Raw genomic sequence first — 21,866 nt, forward strand, 5'->3', positions numbered from 1 at the left:
CTGAGTTAAAGTAATTTTGTTTATTACAAGATTTAAACGTCACACCTTTTCACTGTTACAGTCTGACATTATCACCCCCCCCCCCATCACACACACACACACAAAATAAAAAATAAAATATAAGACAGACTGCAGAGTCCCCATGAGTGGGGGATCAGTCCTCCTGTGGTGCCCCCTTGAGACTGGACCTGTGCTTCTTCTGGTCAGTTTGGCCCATGACTCGGTACAGTTTTTTGCGTGCCACCTTCTGTCTCCTCAGCTTGGCCTCCTCCTGAGCATCCTTCTGCTGGAGGAACTCCTTGTGTTTGGCGCGTTGCTTTGTGACGGCCTTCTTGGTCTTGTGGTAGTGAACTGTGCCCAGAGCGTGCAACAGCGCCGCCACCTGGTCAAGACAGGGCCAGTTAAAGCAAATCATTTTTTTTCTGTCTTCCTTTAAGTAATTCAGCTTATTTTCCCTCTGATAACAGTTTAATTATCTGACCAAGTTCCCTGCTGATGTTTCAGCTTTTCTTCTCCACCATTTGTAAAAACATCCGGTGCAGTTTTTTCCCCTCAATGTCACTAGATGCTCCTTCATTCACAGCCGGGTTTAAGCCCTGGTCCCGCACACCCAGTCAGACCAAACTAAAACATGACAACACTTAAGTCTAAAGGTTACATGCTGCAGGATTGTTGACTGGTCACTTGCTCTCAAACAGTTACACTGCAATACTGAATGCCTTTTGTTGAACACGTCCTTTAAAACAAGCACCGCGTTTAAGCTTCGAAAAGTTTCACGTGTGTTTTGTCACCACTAATGAATGAATATCAAGGAGTTGTCTGATGCTCAGGATTTAAGTGCTGTGAGGTTTCACATGCTTTGGTTGATCGGCCCTCACTCACCTTCCTCTCGTGGGGTTCTCGGATCACGGTGGGTCTCTGCAGGTCTCTGGGCGTCTTGCCTTTAGATTGCTGCTGTTTGTGTTTACTCTTAAAGGGCAGAGCCTTCTGGAGCTCCTTGGGGATGTGGAGAGGATTGAAGCGTCTTGGAGCTCGTATTACCGGCTACAAGAAAAATTGACGAATATTCAAACGTAAAGTCAGAAATTGTCCGTGCACAAACACAGACACTAATGAGGAGAAATACAAGACATCGACTCCAAGAACATGAAACTTACTACATTTCCCTAACTTATCACTTTACCTTATACAGAGAGTCCGTGTTGGGTTTGTTGCGGAGGCCCAGATCGTGTTTGAGCTGCCCCAGAGTCCTCATGCCCGACCAGGTGTCCTTCTGCCCCAAGGGCAGCAGCAGAGAGGTGACAGGGTTGTACAGCTGAGGAACAGACACTGGATACCAGGAGCGCAGGAACACAATATCTGCACAGCACAAAACCACACACACAAATCTCAATCAGATAAACCATTTTGACTTGTGCGTCCCATTATGTTCCCGCAACACCACTTTGTACCACTAGGTGTTGTAACGAGTCACTCTGGTTCATAGTGGAGCTGATTGCTGAAACAATCTTTCACTTGGCACCCAAGTGGTTCAGAGCCTTTTCTCGCAGAAAAGTATGTTAACCACGTTATCCACAAAAACAAAATGGCCACCATTTGAAGTGGTTTTAAACGGTGTTTGAACTGTATTTTGGAGGTGGAGGTGTCGCCATCTACACCAAGAAAAGGTTCGGAGTTAGTCTGCGCTTTCAGCCTTGGATTTTAAAGTCTGAAAACTCTGCATCTCAATGCTAACCCAAACACCCTCAACCAGTAATTGTGCCCTGTCCAATTTAACTTTTAATTTTTGTTTTAGCAGCAATGTCAACAAACAAGCTCCGTTTAGGAGGTATAGAGTCAAAAGCAGATGCTTGGCCCTGATAAACTCGAGCCTTACTTTTTAAATTTGCATCTGATTTTATTGCTCCTCCCTTGACTCACATTTCTAACTTGTCCTTGGTCACAAACGCCATTCCTCTTACCTTGAAATCAGCTCATGTCACTCCTTTGCTCAAAGGGGGCGACCCCACAGTTTTAAATATTTACAGGCCCATCTCCAAACTGTCTGTTCCGGCTTAAGTTTCAGTGGCCGTCCACACGAGGACGTCGGTTCATGTAAACGAGCTGTTTTTGGCCGATCATCCACACGAGGCGGCGTTTTAGAAAACCTTTTTTTTTTTTTTTTAAACACGGCTCCCAGAGTGGGAAAATTCTAAAACCCCGGCGTGTGCCGTTCACACCTTGTTATCACCCCCCACTGTGGTCCGCAACGTCGCCTAATAACCACAACAATCCAAACTACAAGCTCCATAGAGCTGCAGACGCTACTGACGCTAGCAGGAGGACAAGCGGCCCATAGACCTGTAGAACTCAGAAATTTAGAAGTAGACTCCTGCTCATAAACTTCTATATAACTCTATGTGCTCCGTGTCGTCTTCTGCGTTTTTGGTGAGTCACAGCACCCCTAAAGGCCTGGCATATGTACTACATGTCCTGAAGCTTTGTGTTGAGCCGAGTTCACAGTGACGTGTGGACGGAACATTTTTTGAGAACCTAGGGGAGAATAAACTTTGTTTAGGCTCGTGTGGATGTGGCCTTAAAGACTCCGATTAGTGATCAGCGGAAGGATTTTTTAAACAACAACAGTTAAGTGTTTAATCAAATTTTCAATCTGGTTTCCAAAAAAGGCACAAGCAGTTACAGCTGCACTTAATGTTGTAAATCATTTTACTGATGGTATTGATAGCAAAAAGCACTGTGCAGCCCTTTTTACTGATCTATCTAAAGCATTTGACACTGTTGACCACTCTATCCTTGCACACAGATTATATAATGCTGAGCTGTCAGATCATGATGTTGGAGGGTTTAGAAATTACTTGAGGGACAGAACTGTGTGTGCAGGTAGATGGTCACACTTCCAGTTTCGTCAGTATAAGTAAAGGTGTACCACTAGGGTCAGTCCTGGGGCCACTCCTGTTCATAGTTTACATCAATCATAATATATCGAAGGCAAAATGTCCCTTTTAGACTGACGATTAGCAACAGTAATCACACTCACGTAACTGGCACAACACTGGTAATCTCTGAAGGCTAGTGCTTTCAATAGGGTAAACATGACATGTCTAATCAATGTTTTAATTGTTTTATGTGAAACACAGCCTTGTGCTTCACGAGTATTTCAACAGTAACACGAGCCAGATAACGTGTCAAAAGTGAGACTCACCGCTCATGAGGAGCCGGTCCTCAAAGGTGGCTCGGTAAGCTCCAGATGGTGTTGACAGTGCCTTCTTAATCTGGCCTCTGACCCCCGATACTGTTCGAATCGAAGCGCCTTCAAATTTGGCCACCTCCAGCAGTGTGTTGAACATGCCCTGTGGATAGAGACGTCAGAGGATTTCCACACTCGAGTGCAACAGTAGATGAACAACTCTGAATTTTCTTTTCTCCTGATGTGGACAAACGTCTGAAAAAAATAAATACATTTGTGTCTTCCCCACCTTAATGAAGCAGGTGTTCTTGAAGATCTTATATGGGTAACCAATCAGTTTGAGCTTCTTCACTACTGTCACTGATTTATCCAGATCCAGGACCACGCCTGTGGCTGCAATACGGAAATTAGCCTGCAGAGAAAACACACATTCAGCAGTGACCCACCTCACCTCCAGTTGGTACGGAGGCGTTTCAGACAAAACCGGCTGAGATAAATTACTGAAGACAACATTGCTCCTTCAGAATACGTTGTGTCTCAACTGTCCAGGTGAGGAACCAACTGAGGGGGATCAAGGTGAGGAAGGCTGCTGCACGGACACATGTTTAACTGTTGACACACCTTACTGAGGACAACCTGCCTGACGAGGACAACGGACATGTTTTCCTGGCCAATCTCAAGCTGAACGACACTAAAACAGCCAAAATACTTGGGCTGGACCAGATTATTGGAATAAAAATACAAAGATTTGGAGCAAAGCTGAGTCAACTATAGAACAATGTGAACATAAAACTTATTGCATTTCAAACTAAACAATATGAAAGCACTACAGAGGACAAAAGGATAAAATACAATACTTATAGACTGTATGAAATAATGGTAATGTGATGAGAATGTCAACAATTAAATAGAACCTATCTGAGATTGTAGTATAGTAACACTATTAGATCATTTAACGTATCATATCAATGTATATTATAACAATTGAGAGGCTGATAATGAAGAAATCTGAGTGATGAAATATTGTTCAAAAACTTGATGTCTTAAATTTATGAAGGACACTGACCTTTATTCCTGCCACCGACTGCACAGCCAGGAAACCTGAGCCCTGAGGGGTGATGGGACCTGCAGCCAGAAACATTAATATGAAACACACACTTTCTATTTCCCCTCATACACCATGTACCAATTGTACCACCAGATATTAAATACAAGACCTGACAATGAAGTTCAGGAAATTAAACGGAATCTAGTATGAACTTTAAAGTTTTACTGAAACACAGCTTTATGCCCCTGGGGTCCATGGAACAGAAGAAGAAGACACTACAGACTAAAACCTGATTGCTGTTCCCTAATTAAAAGGAAGGCGTTCGAACAGGACAGTGCGAGGCATCTATTTACGTGTGCCGCACAAACACATTCCAGCTTTCTAGTGACTATCAGTCATATTTTAATGTTTAGCATGTAGCCATGCTCCTGCGTGAACCCCGAAACTCATTTTGATGTGGCAGGGGTCGGAGTTACGTGATGTACCTGAACGTATCACTCAGGTCCTGCCAGTAAAACCTGCAGTTGAAACCGTTCAAACCAAACCAACATTGTGGCTCGGACACAAACTTTCTCTTTTATTACTGAAACATGAAGCAAGAAATAAGCTGTTTTTCATAATCCACCAACATCAACTCCGTGCAGTAGGTGAAATATCTGCCACTTGTTATAGTCCTCAAGGTTGCCAGATAGGCTTTCTTAATGCCTAAGACCTTTAGGGTAACTTACAGTGGTCCCACCCCTACACTGCCAAAAATCCTGGTGAGAACCCTGAAGGATCTACCAAAGTAGAAATAAATTTCAACCGCTGAAATTAAATTTTCCAGACAAAATTTAAGCTGAAAATTATATTATTTCAAAAGTAATAAATGTGGAAGTTGATCTAAATAAAACGGTTGTAAACTAAACGAACAACAGGACTTGTTTTGAGCCTGACCCCAGATGGAGGCACCACAGTGGATATGCTGTGGTGTGTATTTGAGCAGGCGGTGGCGTCCATTGTGGTCCTCCATGTGGTACAGGGGGACGGTCTGGAAGCGCCGCCAGCCCAGGGACAGGATGAGCGGGTCCCGCGTCTTCAAGATACGGTTATACCAGCGGTGCTTCTTCAGGCGCATCTGACACATGCACACACACAAACAGGAGGATTGGGTCTGGTGGGGTTCACAGTCTTAGATACATCAAACAGCATAAAAATCATTACACAGCATTTTATATGTAATGTGCAAAACTTGTTTTCATCCTCTTTGTGTGGCTCTATAGACATCTATGAAACCCATTCCTTAATCTCATTGCCAATAGGGAATAAATCCTGAATTCTGCAATGTTGGCATTTCTTTTGAAAGAATAGTGTGATTTATTTCAACTCAAATTCAATACATTTGACATTGCAGACTGATGCATGAACTTCTTGTTTGATCGTGTGTACGTACAGTATTTTACAATTGTGTCCCGTTTGTCCGATTTGCCTATGTCATTATGTTGGGGACTGTATTTTTAATAGTCATGCTTTCACACAGGCAGAACACTGAACACTGCTGCAAACAAACAAGTTCAAACAAAGTGAAAATTATTTATGTAACTTGTTGCTTTAGGTTTAGTTTACACAAATGTGCCAACTTTTCTGGTGCAGGTTTAGTAAATTCTACCTGTTTAACATTTTATTACCTTGGACATGTTTGACTTTGTGCCCAGTCTTTTTCTGCACTGTAGAAAAACTCAAGACTCTCACCACTTCCCCACACCTCACATCTTCAATTCATTCTTCATAATGTGTGCCAATACTGTGCAGAACTGTTCTTGAGCAAGTTAGATGCTCTTCATTTAGAAAAAAAGTGGTGATTCATATTCTGAACAATTGTATTTTGCACTAAGATTTATCATTTCTGTTTTAAAGATGAATTTCAACCAATATAATTGTTAGTTTTACCCTCAAATTAATTCTTTTTTCATGGTCTTACTGAAATTAAAATGAATAAATTACAATAGGTTTAGGAATTCCATAACCCACCACACTCTGGCCTACATTAATGATCTGTATTTTTAATGATCTGTATTTTATGCTGGCGTTGGTGTAGGTACCTGGAGATATCCCACGTTGCCTTCACTGGAGCCCAGACCTCCCAGGATGACAGGGTAATGGGGATCAAAGTTGGTGACAAACTCGCAGGGTAAAGAGGGTATTTCTAAGCGGACATACATTCCCGGCCTGAACCCTTCATACTGAACTCTGGTCTCATCATCCACGTCCTCAAACTCTGCTCTGTTCAGCTGAGGAAGAGAACATCAGGAGAGTTCTTATCTGCCCACATGATGGATGGAACTTAAGGAAAAGTTGGGAGAAGTCGGGAGAAGTAGGGAATTTGGAAGAAGCCTAACCTCAGCCTGCTTGTGCATCTCCTCCTTCAGGTCATCAAAGTAAGTGGCTTCACCGTCATCGTACGCTGTGTCAAAACGCTCCTTCAGCCTGTGTTTCTTTTCCAATCGCTTGTTTTTCTGGACCTCCTCTGCGTCCACCTTCACCTGGCTGTCTGCTGCTTCATCATCTTCACTATGCTGTGGGTTACAAAACAGAAGAGACTGTTCAGCTGGGGAAATAAAAATAGGTTAAGAAAAACAAAAAACAAAACATCTTTCCCTACTAAGTTGTGTCACCTTCCTTTGGTTGGGTTTGCTTTAACACTGCATTTTCAGAGCGGCTCTAACCGCCTGGAGATTAGAGGGTTAGATACAGCTGTTCGCTAATGGTTAGCCACAAGCAACTGCGATATATAGTCTTCAGACCAGATGTCAATGAGGGAACCCTGTAGAGGGGCACGTCGATTCTGTCTGATCTGTGTGCATAAAGCGCTTGGTAATGCCACAGGGTGATCCCTTGGCAGCAGATTGGCTGGTCCCGGTGATTGACACCACTATCGAACCGTTGAAGCCAATAAATTTAGTCATGGTACCAAAACCTGCCCAATAACACCACTGGCTAATCACAAGGGAGTGAATGTACAGTGAGCCAATCGAACAGGCTGAAGTGGCCATCCCAAGAAAAACCTCTCCATGGAAATGAACACGTTTTTCTACATTTTGGACCCAAAACATACGTATGGGATTAACCAAAACCGTTGTTTTCCATTGCTCTGGAAAACAACGTTTCATCACAAAATGCAACCCTAGTCTCCATAGCATGTGGAAAAACAAGAGCAAGAAAATGAGCAGAAAAAGGTAAAAAGCTCAATAGTGAGCAGGAGCTGCTATAACAAGCTGTCAACTTTGCAGTCCCATTTCTTGCTCGAAGACCCAAAAGCTTCGCCTCAAACTGTCACTTTACAACATTTCCCTCAACGATGTATAGGTAATCCGCAGAGTTCCAGCAGCAGTTTTTCCTGCAGACAGGATGATGCTGGTGTCTTACCTCAGACTGGTCCTGCTCTCCTTTGTGGATTTCTCCGGTTTCTAAATCTTCAAAGTCACCATACAACTCCTCTGGATCAGAACAACAAACCAGACATTGTCAGAGACAAGCAAAGCTTAAAAACACTAGTCCAGGCAAGTGAGTAGCCAGAATCGGACATTAAAGATGCTCACCGTCCTGCTTCAGCTGAGTGGCTGCGTCCTGGTCGACCTCCCACTTCCCCGTCACAAAACAGTCCCTGATGGAATGCAACATCTGGAAAACAATATTCTTTTTGCTCAAATCATTTGCCTTGCAGCGAAGCTGCTCAGGAACATCAGACCGTTCTCCGGCTCGACTTGAGTATTTACTGACCCCACCAGAGGAGACGTTGCACTGACCTAACAGTGTGCGCATTTTGTTCTGGTAAATGTCTCATTTTAGTCGGCTTTAAAAAAAAAAGTGCTCCACACAAGACTGACAAAATTTAAAATGAAAGTCTAAACAAAAATCAATTATTGGTATTCTAAGAGTGCTCGATAAAGTCAGTGAACTAGGAATGGATTTATAATTGTGCAAATGCTGGAAAAGAATTTGCACGCTCTTTATAAATAGAATAAAATGTAGAAACAAAACAAAATATTTAAAAATGTTCAGAGGCCTCTTTCAACAAAAAGGCTTACAATTAAATATTAGAATGATAAGAATCATACTTTAATCATCCTCTTGGGGAAATTTCGTTTTACAGAACTGACTCATCGGTTGACAGCCACACCACACGTGGTCTTGGTGGGAGGTGATGGGGCTGAGGCTCTGCTCAGGGACCAACCGTACAGGTTTTTTGGACTGTGGGAAGAAAGCGTGTACTCCGCACACCACAACATGCAAACGCAACAGAGAAAGGCCCCGGCCAGTATTTGAACCAGGACCTTCTTGCTGTGACGCAAATGGGGTCGCATCCCCGTGCGTCTTGCCTTCTTTTGTTTATTCACAATTTAATGCTGCATTGAAGTGCTTCTCTTGTGATTCAAGTTGTGACTTAGAGGGTGCTTTTGTTTTTTGTGATCAATGTTTGTTTTTGTTACATAAGACAATTTTACAAAAAAATAAAAATGTTTTGGAAAAAAGTGGTATCGGTCCTATTGAAGTGATTTCTAGATTGAGAACAGGGGAGCAGTAATCAGGCCGGGGTGTGGCTACAGAAATTGAACTCAGGTGTGATCAACCAGTTTTGTTTTAATTTATACAAGTTTTTTTTTGTGTTTGTTTTTTTTGACATTTCATTGTGTTTTGCACCAGAATTCTAGGGCGTCCCTACATCAGAGGTTTTACTTTATTTATAATTTTGAGACAGAGCTTGAGGTTACATGTGCATCTCGTATGAGCAGCCACTAATTATTTTATATTCTGGTCCCCCACCCCCTGGTTTTTATTGTGAACTGGTAAGAGAAGCATGCTTAGTACAAATTAAGTAATGGCTTTAATAATAATACTGTACCTCCTGGAGATCCCAGTTGTGGGAGGAATCCGGCTGGAAGCGGGAGCAGTCCACAGCGTTGGCTTGAAACCTTTTGTTCTTCTGAGGGCGGCTGACAAGGAAAAGCCCTCCAAGCTCCTCCTCCTCCTCCTCCACTTCCTCTGCTGGAACAGCCATCGCCTTTCCTGTAAATTAAAGGGATCCAGAAACACCTGAATAAACTCTTGTCTGTCTAACAGCAATTCTTCAGTGAAAATATTTTGGAATTTATATTAATAAAGTGTTTTTCTCTCAGGTTCACCACACCTATACACACACAGATTATTTATTGATAAGCAACTCATCCCAAAAGTCCTGTCCTGTTCATATGAACCTATTGTTATATCAGGTCATGCTCCTGTTTCGATGGAGATGCAAATGACAGGATGTGATTATATCTGACCGCCCTGGAGACTAAATACTTGTTTGCTATCAAACGAAGATTTTGTGGCTTGTGATGGGAGTCATTGAAAGCATATCTACGGGGAGAAATTATTTCTTACTGTGCTCACGATGCTAAAAGTAAAAGATTGACAGATATATCTAAACGGATTGCACAGATTGATGAGATCTATTCCTCTACTCCAACACCAGACTTGCATAAAGAACAACTTCTGCTACAAGCAGAATTTGATGTTCTTTCTTCCACCCAAGCTGAGGATCTACAGATCTACAGATTATGAACAGGGAGATAAAGGAAGTAATCTCCTAATCCCTCCAATTGAAACAGGAGTCAGCATCACATCAAATTCCACACATTCAAACCCCACCAGGCATAACCACAGACCGCAAAGTAATTAATGAACAGTTTAAACGATTTCCCCCGACCAGACAGGTTTTTATACAGAATAGACATTCATTTTCTAACATTAGGCGCCTCCTTATGATCATGTACAATCCCTCCACATCCTTTAGAGTCAGAAGCTGTGATTTCACTGGATGCAGACAAAGCCTTTGATCGGGTAGAGTGGGGCGATCTTTTCCACACCTTAGAGAGGTTCGGCTTTGGTGAATCTTTTATCAGATGGATGAAACTGCTCAACTCCTCCCCTACTGCTAATTAATAGCACTTACTCTAAATACTTTCCTTTGTCCCGCTCTACTCGTCAGGGCTGTAATCTAAGCCCACTTCTTTTTGCGATTGCAATTGAGCCACTCGCCATTTCACTTAGATCCAACACTTACATAACTGCTCAACGCCAAATCTATAAACACCAAAGAATCTCTGCTGATGATTTGCTAAAAGGAAGTTATCAAATATACTTTGTGTGTCGAGTCTGCATAGATCCCATGGTTTGCCATGAATAAATATACATTACAAGCTTCAGTCTAAGGTAGAAAAAAATGTGATTAATCGTGATTTATTGCAGAAAATCGTGCAATTAATTAGCTACGTTTGTTTATCGATTGACAGCACTACATAAAGATGAAAGTTGAGCGTAGAGTGACGGATACCTGAACCATATATGAGCTTTCTCAGATTCGGTGTCGCTTCTTGTTGCCGTAGAAACGATTGCGATGCCTTCAGATGCAGATCCTCTTTCCATTTGAGAGCTCCTAGAGACACAAACAGGTTTGGATTGGACCAGATGAGTAGCAGGCACACGTTATCATCATTGCAGTTGAACAGATATCAGTATTGAGGCTTTGCCATCTTTCGTGTAGCTGCAGGCGACACTAACAGGCAGGAAACCTGTCCATATCTCTGATGTTATTGTTTACCTGCTGACCCTGAGAGAAAGGAGAGGTTGATTGCAGCTGTGAGGAGGGAAGGCTGGGAGACAACTAAGTCCTCCAGACTCTGCAGAGCCCATTTCATATCAGGTTGGTAGTTTGTTACTGGGTGGACAGTTTTTATGGTTCAATCACAGAAGTTAGTCTCTCCTGTTCCAGTCTCCAGACTTTGGTCAGGAGACACAGGGGAAACTTACTTCTGCTGCCGGGCCGAAGCTGTCCTCCCTCGCTTCACAACAATCAGGAAGCAGGGACTCTGTTTTGGGCTCAGCACCTGTAGCATTTATTTCCCATTAACTCTATACATGTACAGCTCTTTGTACCTAAGCTTGACCTGCTCTGATCGCCCGCATGTATAGTATTATCGTTAATAAGCAGTGACATTTAGATCAGCAGAGTTTGCCGGATGTTGCTCAGGATCAGGGAGGATCCAAGCCACGCTGCATACTAAAACGTTATGGGGCTCACACCCCAGCGATGCGACATGCTACAAATGATTAAATCATGACGGATGCGGGATGGAGCTTGCGTGTGCCACCACACGCTCCAGCCCTCGTGGCCTACGAACCTTCCCTCGCATTCTCTTTGACGTGTTGATAAAGGTACGTTGGCGGCAGAGGCCGTGCGGAGTTGGGCAGGGACGCATAGCCTTTGCTTATCATTTACATATCGAGTTTAAATTTGGTGATGCTGGAGCGGTCGGACAAATTGTTGTAGCATATTTTAAATATTCAACCTTCTCGCAGATTACTGAACATAAAGACTCACAACATTTGGATCAGAGCATGAACTCACTAATTGCTCACCACTTGGCTTTGTTGGAAAAGACCCTGAAACTGAAAAAGATGTAGCAGAGTGGTAGAGAACGATGCAGTCTGTGTTCATGGACGACCTGTGTCAGCAATTTGGGAACCTCTGCGCTACTTTTGGTTTCCTTCAGTGCCGGAAGCAGGCGGATCTTTCTCAAAACAATTTCAGCCCTTAAGAAGGCGAGGTTGTTCTGAGACTTTGTCTTTTCTTGCAAGAATAATGTAATAAAATTGTCTTAAACTTTTTCAAATCGCTCTGTCTGATTCCTGTGTATTCTGTCTCCCTGAGGTTTTTTTTACTAGGACATTTCTCCTGACATAGGGCCACATTTATTACTTATATTTTTACCATTTTAGTTCGACTTTCAAAACTTATAAAACTTGGTATCAGTGCATCCCTAATTCTCATGACTGTGAAGTCTCACTCAAATGCGATAGAAATTCAAAAGAATAACTTAAATATTAGAAGTGAAGTGCCATTAATTCTAATCATTTCCCCCAGATTGTGCAATTAACTAAGAAAACTTTTTAATACCGAGTCTGATAATTATTTCATAGTGTGAAATCAGGGCAGATGAAACACACAAAATGAATAAACTGCTGCACTGCTGAAGCATGCGATCAGGAAATAAAGAAACACATGGGTGTCTGATAGAAAGTAGACCCGGTAAGAGAAAGAGCACTGCTATTTGGCAACATGTAAAGTACATTAACAAAGTTATACTCCCGTACCAAAGATCCTCTGACAGGCGAATAAAACGGGTGTTGGACAAGGAAAGGTTTAAAAAATAAAATGTAGTTAGCTGTAGACATACCCTGCTGTTCCTCCTCACTCTCACTCCCAACTTGCTTCTTTACTGGGTCGTCATCTTCACCACCCTCCTCTTCTTCCATAGACTCATCATCTGAATCTTCATCCTCACTGTACTCCGGAGAGCAGTTTCCAGAGTCCTCCCCTGCTCTCCCAGCCGCCTCCTCCTCCTCTTCTTCACTCATCTCCAACTCATCTTCGCTGTCTGCGAAGGCCGGCACCTCCGTCTGCTCCACTTTTTGTTTCTTGGCTGGAGGCGCTGCTGCCTTCTTCTCACAGTCACTTATGGATTCGTTGTGAGATGCAAACAAGTTATCCTCCTCTTCCTCCTCCGCTTGGTCACTGTCTTCACTGCCATCGTCCTCTTCATCACTCGAGCCACTCTCCTCCTCCTCCTCCTCCTCAGTGAAAACCACCCTCCTCCTCTCTCTTTGGGTGCTGGGGTCCCAGACAGGCTCTCTAAAACACAACACAAGGAGGTGCTGCAGGGTTTCAGGACAATAAAATCCAAACTGTTCAACAGTTTTCACTCTTTACAAACAACTAAGAGAAAACAACCTTTCAAACATCAAATGAATGATCCTTATTATTCAATATTTCATAGTTTATCAGGACTGAAATTTATCAGAAAGATTCAAACAAACAAACAAACAAACAAAAATAAATAAATAAATAAATAAATAAAATAAAAATAATGATTACTATTTATTTAATCAAATATCAAATCAATATTTCAGCAAACCAACTTGTATTTTATGGAAAAAAATGTTTTGGTGTTTGTCTATAATTAACAATGACACCAAGGAGATCATGTGGTGTTAAAATGGTTTAGTCCCTTCTAATAGTATTTGGAATTTTTGTGCAGGACTAAAGATGTTTAAGAGACTTTAGTAAAAACAACAGAAAGAATATGAATCTGTAAGCAGTTTTTTTTTTTGTTTGTTTTTTTTAATGGACGATTTGTCCTGGATGGTAAATTTTTCCACTGTACTGTTGATCTGTTGAACACATCAAAGTTTAACTTCTAAAGTTTGTCAGGTGTGCTATGAAATTCACAAAGAAAATTGTAACATTCATTAAAACAGGCAAAATGGCATTTCTACGAACGAGGATAAAAAGAAGCTCGGAGGTTTTATCATTTCATTTGAAAACCCTATGACTTGTTTCAAAAAGTGCACTCACCACAAAGAAGTGAAACACTTGCTCAATGCCAAGTTTAAAATGTCACAGCCAATGAGGCGAGCTGACCAAAGATCACTTTAATGGCCTCGCCGTCACGATGTTCGCGGCACAGCATGCAACGCTGAGCAGCGGAAATCACCAGGCAAAACCACCAATAATTTAACAAATGCCTATACTACATGTAACACATGTCATAGATTCACAAGAAATATATTAATTATTATTACCGAGCATGAATTGAAACTCGGGATAAAAAGACTGAACAAGCGGTTTGTACCAAACGTGAACATAATGAGTGTGTTTTACCCTCTCTGCTCCTCCACGTCTGCAGGTTCCAGGACGGCAGAGTTGCTGAACAGAGAAACCTTACTGGCGGCCATTTTAGCATCAAGAGTGGCGTGAGTGTCAATGAGAGACTGGACGAGTTCTGTGGTGGGCCGAGTCTCCTCCTGGACAACATAGAACACTTCAAATAACCACCACTTCTAGTCAGGACAGGCAGACAAACAGAGCGACGCAGACAGAGACATCAGTGTTTTGTTTTTTTTTTTTGGGGGGGGGGGGGGGGGGGGGGGGTCTTCTTTTCCTTTCTCTCTCTCTTCTCTCCATGCTCGAGTCTTTCCCTGTATCGTCTCCTCTGCTTCACTTCTTTCCAGCTATTAACATATTAACAGAGCTTAAAGCAGCAACACTTGGGAGTTCCGCGGTTTTGAGCCTCTGCTTCTCCAAAAATTTGCCCTCAAGGTGATATTTCTGTCTTCATGACCTCATCTCGCTATTGCAGCCAACACTTGCTGCTTTATGTGGTCCGGTCTTAACTGTAGGAGCTGACATCTCCAAGTGAAGCGTTCAGGTGCATCACCTAACTCTGACCCACTGCGCTCCCTGGCTGAACAATTGTCCTCCTCGGGGGAGGACAATCTCCCTCCTCAGAATCACAATCGGCAAATAACCGACAAAATACTTTATCAACGGGAATAAAGTTGCATCCAGACCCTGGACACGGACTGACGCAGACAGGCAGAAAGACAGACAGACAGAGACACAGACCGACACAGACAGGCACCTGTTGCTGCTGGATGACGTGGCTCGTGGGGACATCAATGTAAACTGCGTCCTTGTCATACACAACCCCCCCGACCCCTGCCATTGGAGCATAGAGCAGCCGCTCCTTCTCGTTCAGTGCTCTCTTCTTCTGGCCATCTGGCAGTGGACACGGGTCGGGCAGGAAGTTCACCTCACTCACCTGGAAGTCTCCCACACCTGCAAAGACGGTCACACACACACACACAGTAACGACGGATTCCATTCTTGATGAACTGCAGCAGTAACCTTTAGATGTTTTCTGCACCTGGGATATGAACCTGCCCCCTGTTCTTGAGGAGTGTCCCTCTCAGGAAGCCATACAGGGAGACCGTTCGATCACACTTGGAATCTGTCCGGATCCTCTCGGGGTCAGTCAGGTCCTCCATGCTGCTCAAAAGAGGACACAATATCACCTTTCACCGCATGAACATCATAACCAAAGACTTAAATACACAAAGGGTCTTTGATAGGCAGAATATCAACAGCCTGCACCGATAGCTCCTTTAAGTTCTAACCCCTTTCACCTCATAAAATGAAGATAGCACGACTCCCAACGTAAGCATATTTTTGTGATACACATAAAAATGGTATATTGTGGTGTGCACCGTCTTGGGTCGTTGTCTTTTGGCAGCCATTACAGATATATTAAAAGCCACTCATCCCTGAAGTTAATTTGACACCTGCTCCCACCATCAGCAAATACGGTACACGTCCAAATTGGGTCCGATTCCAACGACTGCACATGCACCAAAATCTGCTGCTGTGATTTTTTGGGCGCTGGTCGCCAAATACAGTGTTTGTTGGAATTGGGTATGAAGATACTAGTGAATGTAAGAATTAATAAAAATACAAAGTACTACTACTACTTTTGTCATTTTTTCTTAGCATTAAATTATATGTTAACCGCTGCACATGTGCATTAATTAAACTCTGACCCATTTAGAACACAGACTGTATTTTCCATGACGCCGGAGGCAAAAATCAAAAAATGCGCATCATTCATTATGTTTGAAAATAAAACAATGATTATATCTACCATAGTTATCTATTATGGCATCTGGATTTCCATAAACTATAAACAAAAAATAGAAATCCTTCACTTTTCCAGGGCCTGGAAATTGCATTTTAAATTCCCATTACTTTTCCAGGTTTTTCATGACTGTGAGAAATCCTGTATTATGAAGTTTTGTACATAATTCTGTGTCTTGCGTGCGTATTAAATAATGCCCCCCCCCCCCCACACTCACCGGTCCACCAGCACGTAAGGGTGGGACGTCTGCCACACCAGAGGACGAAATTTCATCACAGAGATGAAGCGGCCCAGGTTCTTCACCTCCTGGGTCTGATATTCGCCGTACACCACACCCGAGAGGTAGAACAGCTTGGCCCCCTGGCGCAGGATTAAAGCACAGCACGGTCAGTGTGATCCAGTGTGAAGGCACGGGGCGGCCAGGAGAACACCTGCTGTAGTCACCTGGTACACCTCAGTCCAGAAACGATGCTTGAGGTTCTTCTTGGTCTTCCTCAGTGTCTTGTTGTTTTTGAAGGAGTCGAGGTGAGTGAGCACACCCATGATGCGAGGGAAACCGTGCACCTGGCAGATGTTTAGGAACTCAAACGTCTCCATCTCAAAGCCAAAGCTGGCATCGATCAGCATCAGAACCTTGAGACAAAAACGTTACATTTCAGTCACCCGTCTATGACATCAAATAAAACTACTGAGCTAAGCAGACTGGATTACTTTGGATTATACTGATATGGAGATACTTTTCAGACTGTTTTAATGTTCATTTGGGGTACTTTTGTTGTTGGCTCCTTTTTATTTTTGGGTCATTCGTGTATAGCTGACTCTGGAGCAACAGACAGTAACGGAAATACAAATGTTGGCCACATGGTGGCGCAGAAGTTTAGCCCATGCCTCACAGCAAGGAGGTCTTTCTGGGGCCTTTCTGGGTGGAGTTTGCGAGTTCTATCAAAAAAACGTGGATCAAGCTGGGGCCAGAAATTCACCACGGAACAGTGAGTTTAGTGTAAAAACAGGAAGTGACGTGTAAAAGACCTTAACATCGCTTGATCGGCATCAAACTTGACAAATTGCATCGGAGAACGGTCACAACCATGATTACTTTTACTCGTACCACCATTTGGGGGCGCGGCAAGGGCCAATCACGCCATCAAGCAGGAAGTGCGATGTAAATAGCCTGCACATGGTCAGATCGGCCTCAAAGTTGACATATTGCATCAAGGACCAGCCCTCATCACAGCTACGCCACAATGACGACCATCAGCCCTAGCACCACCTGCTGGAAACAGGGCGTGGGGTGTACGTGCTCAGATCTGGCTCAAACTTCACACGTTGCATGAGAGTCCACATGATCACAGTCAAAAGACTTACAGCCAACGGACATAGCGCCACAGTTGTTATGTGTGCTAGCTTTATCGACACAAGTCGAGCCCTGTTATTACTTGTACAAGACGGGGGAAAAGCCCCAATGCCTCCGCCCACGCTGTGGTCGTACTACATGGTACTGTATTGTATTTTGAAAACAACCGAAGCTGAGTCGAGTGAAGGCAAGCCAAGTAGAGTCCAGTCGAGTAAGGTTAGTGGAAAAGCGCCATTAGCTACACAAAGTCATTAAAGGAGCAAAGCTGCTCCCTTTCCTGGCTCTCCAAAGTGTTCGGCAGACTGTTTAATCTATGTTAACACGGCGGCAGTACAACACACAAGCTGCGGTCCCACCTGCCCGACTGACATTCTCGGTCGGAGTACCGAGCAAGGACCCGTTCAATGCTGCTTGCAGCTTTAATCTGTTGTGCACTTTTTATTTTACTTTTCATGTTTCATGGGAAAACTACCTCAAAAGCCAGGCGCAGTTTAGTTTTTATATTGCAGGATGCTCTCTGTCAGTGTTATTTACTTTTTGGTATGTTTACATTATTTGCACGTGTTGGCAAAATTGCACAAAGTATATAAATTAGAATATGTTCAGAAAGGTTCTTTGGCCTAAATTGTCTTCTTTGTTTCTGTTGGGGCTGCGTTGTACATTGGGAAATGGTTTGGTTACACTGTTCAGAAACTTGTAAATTAATCTCAAAAATCAATGTAAAAAAAGAATCGTGATAAAATCGTGATATCGCTCACTGTCAGCTGGTTCTAGAAGGCGGGGGCAGATGTTCAATAATGGGAAGTTTCAGCCTCACGTACTCGTACAGAAATGACAGAAGAGACTGTTTCACATGTCTGAAGCGTCTGAGATGCATCGGGTCAGAATATAAAAACTTTTAAACTCATCTAATCACTCACTAATTTGATATTTAATGGTTGGGTAAACAGGCTCCTTTTAGTTAGTTTGGTTTTCCTTCACACATATTATTCCTGCTCCTACACAAAAGGCTTCACCGCCTGGCTGAGCTTCTTGAATCCATGATAAGACGGTGAGCATGTGACTATGGCAAAGTTTTCTTGAGTTGAGTCGCAGGTCTGAAATCAACTTAAAGCCGACTGTGAAATATGAGGACGGGTTTAATGAGAGAGCTTTCAGTTCTTACCAGGTCAGCCACCTTGGCGAGGTCGATCATCATGTTTATGTCATTGTTGCACTCCATAAATGTCAGCCGACGCTTTTTACCTGATGAAAACGAAAAGCCAAAAAGCTGAAAATAACATGTCGTGTGAGGGAAACAATCCTCAACATTCTTCTGTTCATGTTCGTGGTGGGACGGCACAACAGAGTCGTGTCTGGGCGCACTTTGCTTTGCCTTACCGTACCGGCCTGCCCTGCGCGGTGGGACCGCGGCTTTGGAGTTTCATGACGAGTCACCTGCCCACTGCTCGTGTGCAGTCACATAAAATTTTATTTTTCTGTTGTAATCTGTAATCCTCTGTATTCTACACTACGATGAGTCCTACTCAGGGTTTGTCTTTTAGTTTTGTGGAAAGCACTTTGTGACTCAGCTATACTTGTACATACTGTCTTCCTCTATGTACAGACGTGTTGGTCACTGGCTACCAAAATGGCCTGAAACTCCAAAATCAAGCATGTACTGTTTGGTGAAAAAGACCAGAGAACATGAAGGAAACATGGTATCGCCACACAAGTCCTCAATCAGACTCACCAGACACGATTGTCACAGGCCCACATATGTCACCCAGCTTCTGCCTCGTGAAGTTTTTGATCAGGCAGCGGATCAAGGTACTTTTTCCCACTTTGGGGGGCCCGACGACTACGATCACCACCGGAGGAGGCTCCAGAGGTGTGCGGTCCACAACAGGCGCGTGGTGTTTTTTAGTTTTTATATCCTGTGTCCTGTCAAAATAAAAAAAAAAACATGGATGGAGAGTCAGTGGAAGGCTGTGCTGGTCAGAGCAGCGGATGTGAGCATTGCAAGCACAGACCTGTGGAAGGTTTTAGCCATGCGCACAGCAGACTGAACCGCAAAGGCCCTGGGGTTACGTTTCCGTTCATCCTCCTCTGTGGGGGCCCCCTGCTTCCTCAGCTTCTTCTTCTCTGCCTTGGGGCCACTGTGCTTCTGTTGGTGCTGCTTCTGTTTCTTCACCTTCCCGTCCATTCTGTCTGCTGTGATACACAAACAGAAACTAGAGCTGAGCTTCTCTCCACACGACAGGCTGAAAACCAAACAACCAAACAAATCTCACAATGAATAAACATTTAAAACAATTAATTGGGAGACATTTTGCCTCGTGTCTCAGAAAGGTTGTGGATCCTTTCTGTGATTTGACAAAACAGTAGTAAACATCAAACTTTGACTGTCTGTGAAGGCTGCACCATATCAGTTAAATTCACTACAATGTGGTTATTGGTATATTGCAACCAAAACACAATAAATACTGAGTATATGATGATGACGTCCTTGTGCTTTGGAATTTGTACGTGCAAACAACAGTGGTCTTTCCCAAGTGGAAACACTGCTGCTGGTGCTGCGTTGCTGAAGAATTTCCCCATAGAGTAATAAAGTGATTCTGAGGTTTTAAAGATAAAACTAGTTTATTATGAGATGACGACGTCACGCAGACCCCCCACATTGTCCAAATGGAACAAAAATAGTTTGTACTTCTTCCTTTTCTGATCTGATACTAACCTAAAGTTGTCTTTTGAGAGAATACATGGAAACATTAGTACATTTCATACATTACTGTAGAGAGGAATTTATTACAGCCTCATATAAAGTCAACAATAATGATAAAAATAATAATATTAAAGCAAACAGCTCTGGTATCGGAATAGTATTGGTATCGGCAGACATCCAAATTCAGGTATCGGGATTGGATTGGAAGTGAAAAAATGTGGATCGGTACATCCCCAACTCCAAGTGCTGTTCGAACATTGTTTTGTGCAAATAATTAAAGATGGAAATAGACAGCAGTGTAAATCACAGAACAATCCAAGTGAAAGTGTCAGGCCAACAACTGAAAACATTTCAGGATTTAGCCACCGATGTCATTTAGCTGTTGGCTTCGCCACCGGAGTATCAGATCTGTCTGGGGCAGGGATTGTGCCTGCCAATGACATCATATACAATGTGATCCATGGCAATTCCACATTGATAGACAGGCATTTATATCTTTGAGTTGTTTACATTATTGACGTAAATGTTTGCTATGGTGTGGGATCATTGAGACCAAATATAAAGGATGCCCACGCTGCTGAAAAGAAATCCAGAGAAACAGAGTAATTGTGTGATTTTGCAAAATCACAGACAAGTTCATCACATACACTGTGTCCCACAGCAAAGAAAATATTTCAAGTGTAAATTTAAAGGTTATTACGGCAATATTTTACCAGCCCAGCCCGCTCAAGGTGAAAATGGACTGTATGTGACGCCTGAAGTCACAATTCTATTTAGTATTGATTTTGTATACCTCTTGGTATATATTATATACATATACCTTTATATTGCATACATCTTTTTATTGGTTCAGTTATGTGCTTTTAAATAGGTTTGTGTATTCCGTAACATATTATTTGGTTCGTTCAATATTGTCACAATGTAGTATTTAGTCATCCACAATGCATTATTCACCATTTAAGGTCAATTTTTTTTTCATAATTTTAGGGTGATGTTATGATTGTATAGTAATAACAAAATATATATATATATATTTGACCAGTACTGATTGCTGCCCAAATGCTTCAAGTACTAAGCTACAGACCTAAACATCTGTGACAGTCAACGCATGATCGTAACAATCCACAATGTGTAATATGAATAAGTTAAGCTGATATCCAGCATGGAATTGTAGCTCCACCCTTCCGGATGAATGCGCTCGAAGCTGGGGATACCGCTTCTATGCGGTGTGACGACTATTTTGGCAAGACACCGGAAGTCCGAATCTATGAATATCGTGCCAACTTTACCCAACTTCAAAAAAAGTTCGGGTATGTGCATCAAAATGCTGAAAAGGGGAGGGCTATTATCAAAAACATGAGGTGGATCACTCTGCAACGGGTCCATCAGATGTACACATTAACCCATAGCGTGTCTACTAACCATCAAAACAACGAGGAAATGTGGGGAACGCTACAGTGATGAAACGATGCTAATATTTCAACTACTGCTCCTTCTCTTGCTGCTGTTTGTGGATTAAAAAAGCGGGATAAATTTATTGGCAATATCCCTAGTATCCTTCCATGATGTTATTGATTCCTTTTAGACCCTGCTCATTAGAAACCGTCCGTTGGCGCATGGAACACGTTTAAAAACCAGCATGTCCTTTCAAACGCTGCTGATTCACGTGTGCCTCGCTGGGGTGAAGGTCTCCGAGCGGAGCGGAACACCGAGCACCGTCCTCAGAGCATCGACAAATTCACTATCTAGTTTGTACCTGAAAGTACTGCCCGTCCCGTCCTCTTCCCAGTCTGCCTGATATCTAGACGGTTTTCCTTTCCCCTCACGTGTAGCGTCCAGAGTCTCTGGCCCGGAACTTCTTCTTCTTCTTCTCGTTTTCCGGCAGGCTGTGCGCCGTATTGCATAATGCTGCCCTCCACCGTCCAAACAAGATATTACTCCACCGGCTCAAATCCATGAAGAAACCATGTTCTCCACCCAGTCCTTGACTGCTTCCATATTGGAGCCCGGTGCTCTATATA

At 43.0% G+C, this 21,866-nt stretch overlaps 1 protein-coding gene across 2 annotated transcripts; it reads right to left on the reverse strand.

Annotated features, from left to right (window-relative positions):
- Positions 1-21,712, reverse strand: bms1 (BMS1 ribosome biogenesis factor). 2 transcript variants are annotated; one of them, XM_080478272.1, is made up of 23 exons: positions 21,602-21,712; positions 19,154-19,334; positions 18,874-19,064; positions 18,307-18,386; positions 16,232-16,420; positions 16,005-16,147; positions 15,023-15,144; positions 14,738-14,934; positions 13,978-14,120; positions 12,494-12,948; positions 10,591-10,692; positions 9,118-9,281; positions 7,814-7,895; positions 7,641-7,711; positions 6,614-6,790; positions 6,317-6,505; positions 5,172-5,352; positions 4,254-4,312; positions 3,477-3,599; positions 3,203-3,350; positions 1,184-1,359; positions 883-1,044; positions 1-382 (listed from the first exon to the last, which is right to left on the reverse strand). In XM_080478272.1, the coding sequence occupies exons 2-23, from the start codon at positions 19,324-19,326 to the stop codon at positions 155-157; spliced, it is 3,555 nt and encodes a 1,184-aa protein (XP_080334398.1). In that variant the 5' UTR covers positions 19,327-19,334; positions 21,602-21,712; the 3' UTR covers positions 1-154. The 2 variants fall into 2 exon arrangements, with proteins under 2 accessions (XP_080334398.1, XP_080334399.1); XM_080478273.1 differs by having other exon boundaries at positions 3-382; positions 19,154-19,384; positions 21,602-21,679.
- Positions 21,713-21,866: the final 154 nt, after the last annotated feature.

This window comes from Lipophrys pholis, assembly GCF_963383615.2.
Source record: "Lipophrys pholis genome assembly, chromosome: 1".
Taxonomy (NCBI): domain Eukaryota; kingdom Metazoa; phylum Chordata; class Actinopteri; order Blenniiformes; family Blenniidae; genus Lipophrys; species Lipophrys pholis.

Bases quoted from the DNA above. Each gene is read 5' to 3' on its own strand.
- bms1 (XM_080478272.1), bottom strand. From the start codon at position 19,326: ATGGACGGGAAGGTGAAGAAACAGAAGCAGCACCAACAGAAGCACAGT. The intron at 18,387-18,873 runs GTGAGTCTGATT...CGTTTTCATCAG, and splicing joins GCCTGTGACAATCGTGTCTG to GTAAAAAGCGTCGGCTGACA. The intron at 9,282-10,590 runs GTATCCGTCACT...TTTAATTTACAG, and splicing joins AAAGCTCATATATGGTTCAG to GAAAGGCGATGGCTGTTCCA.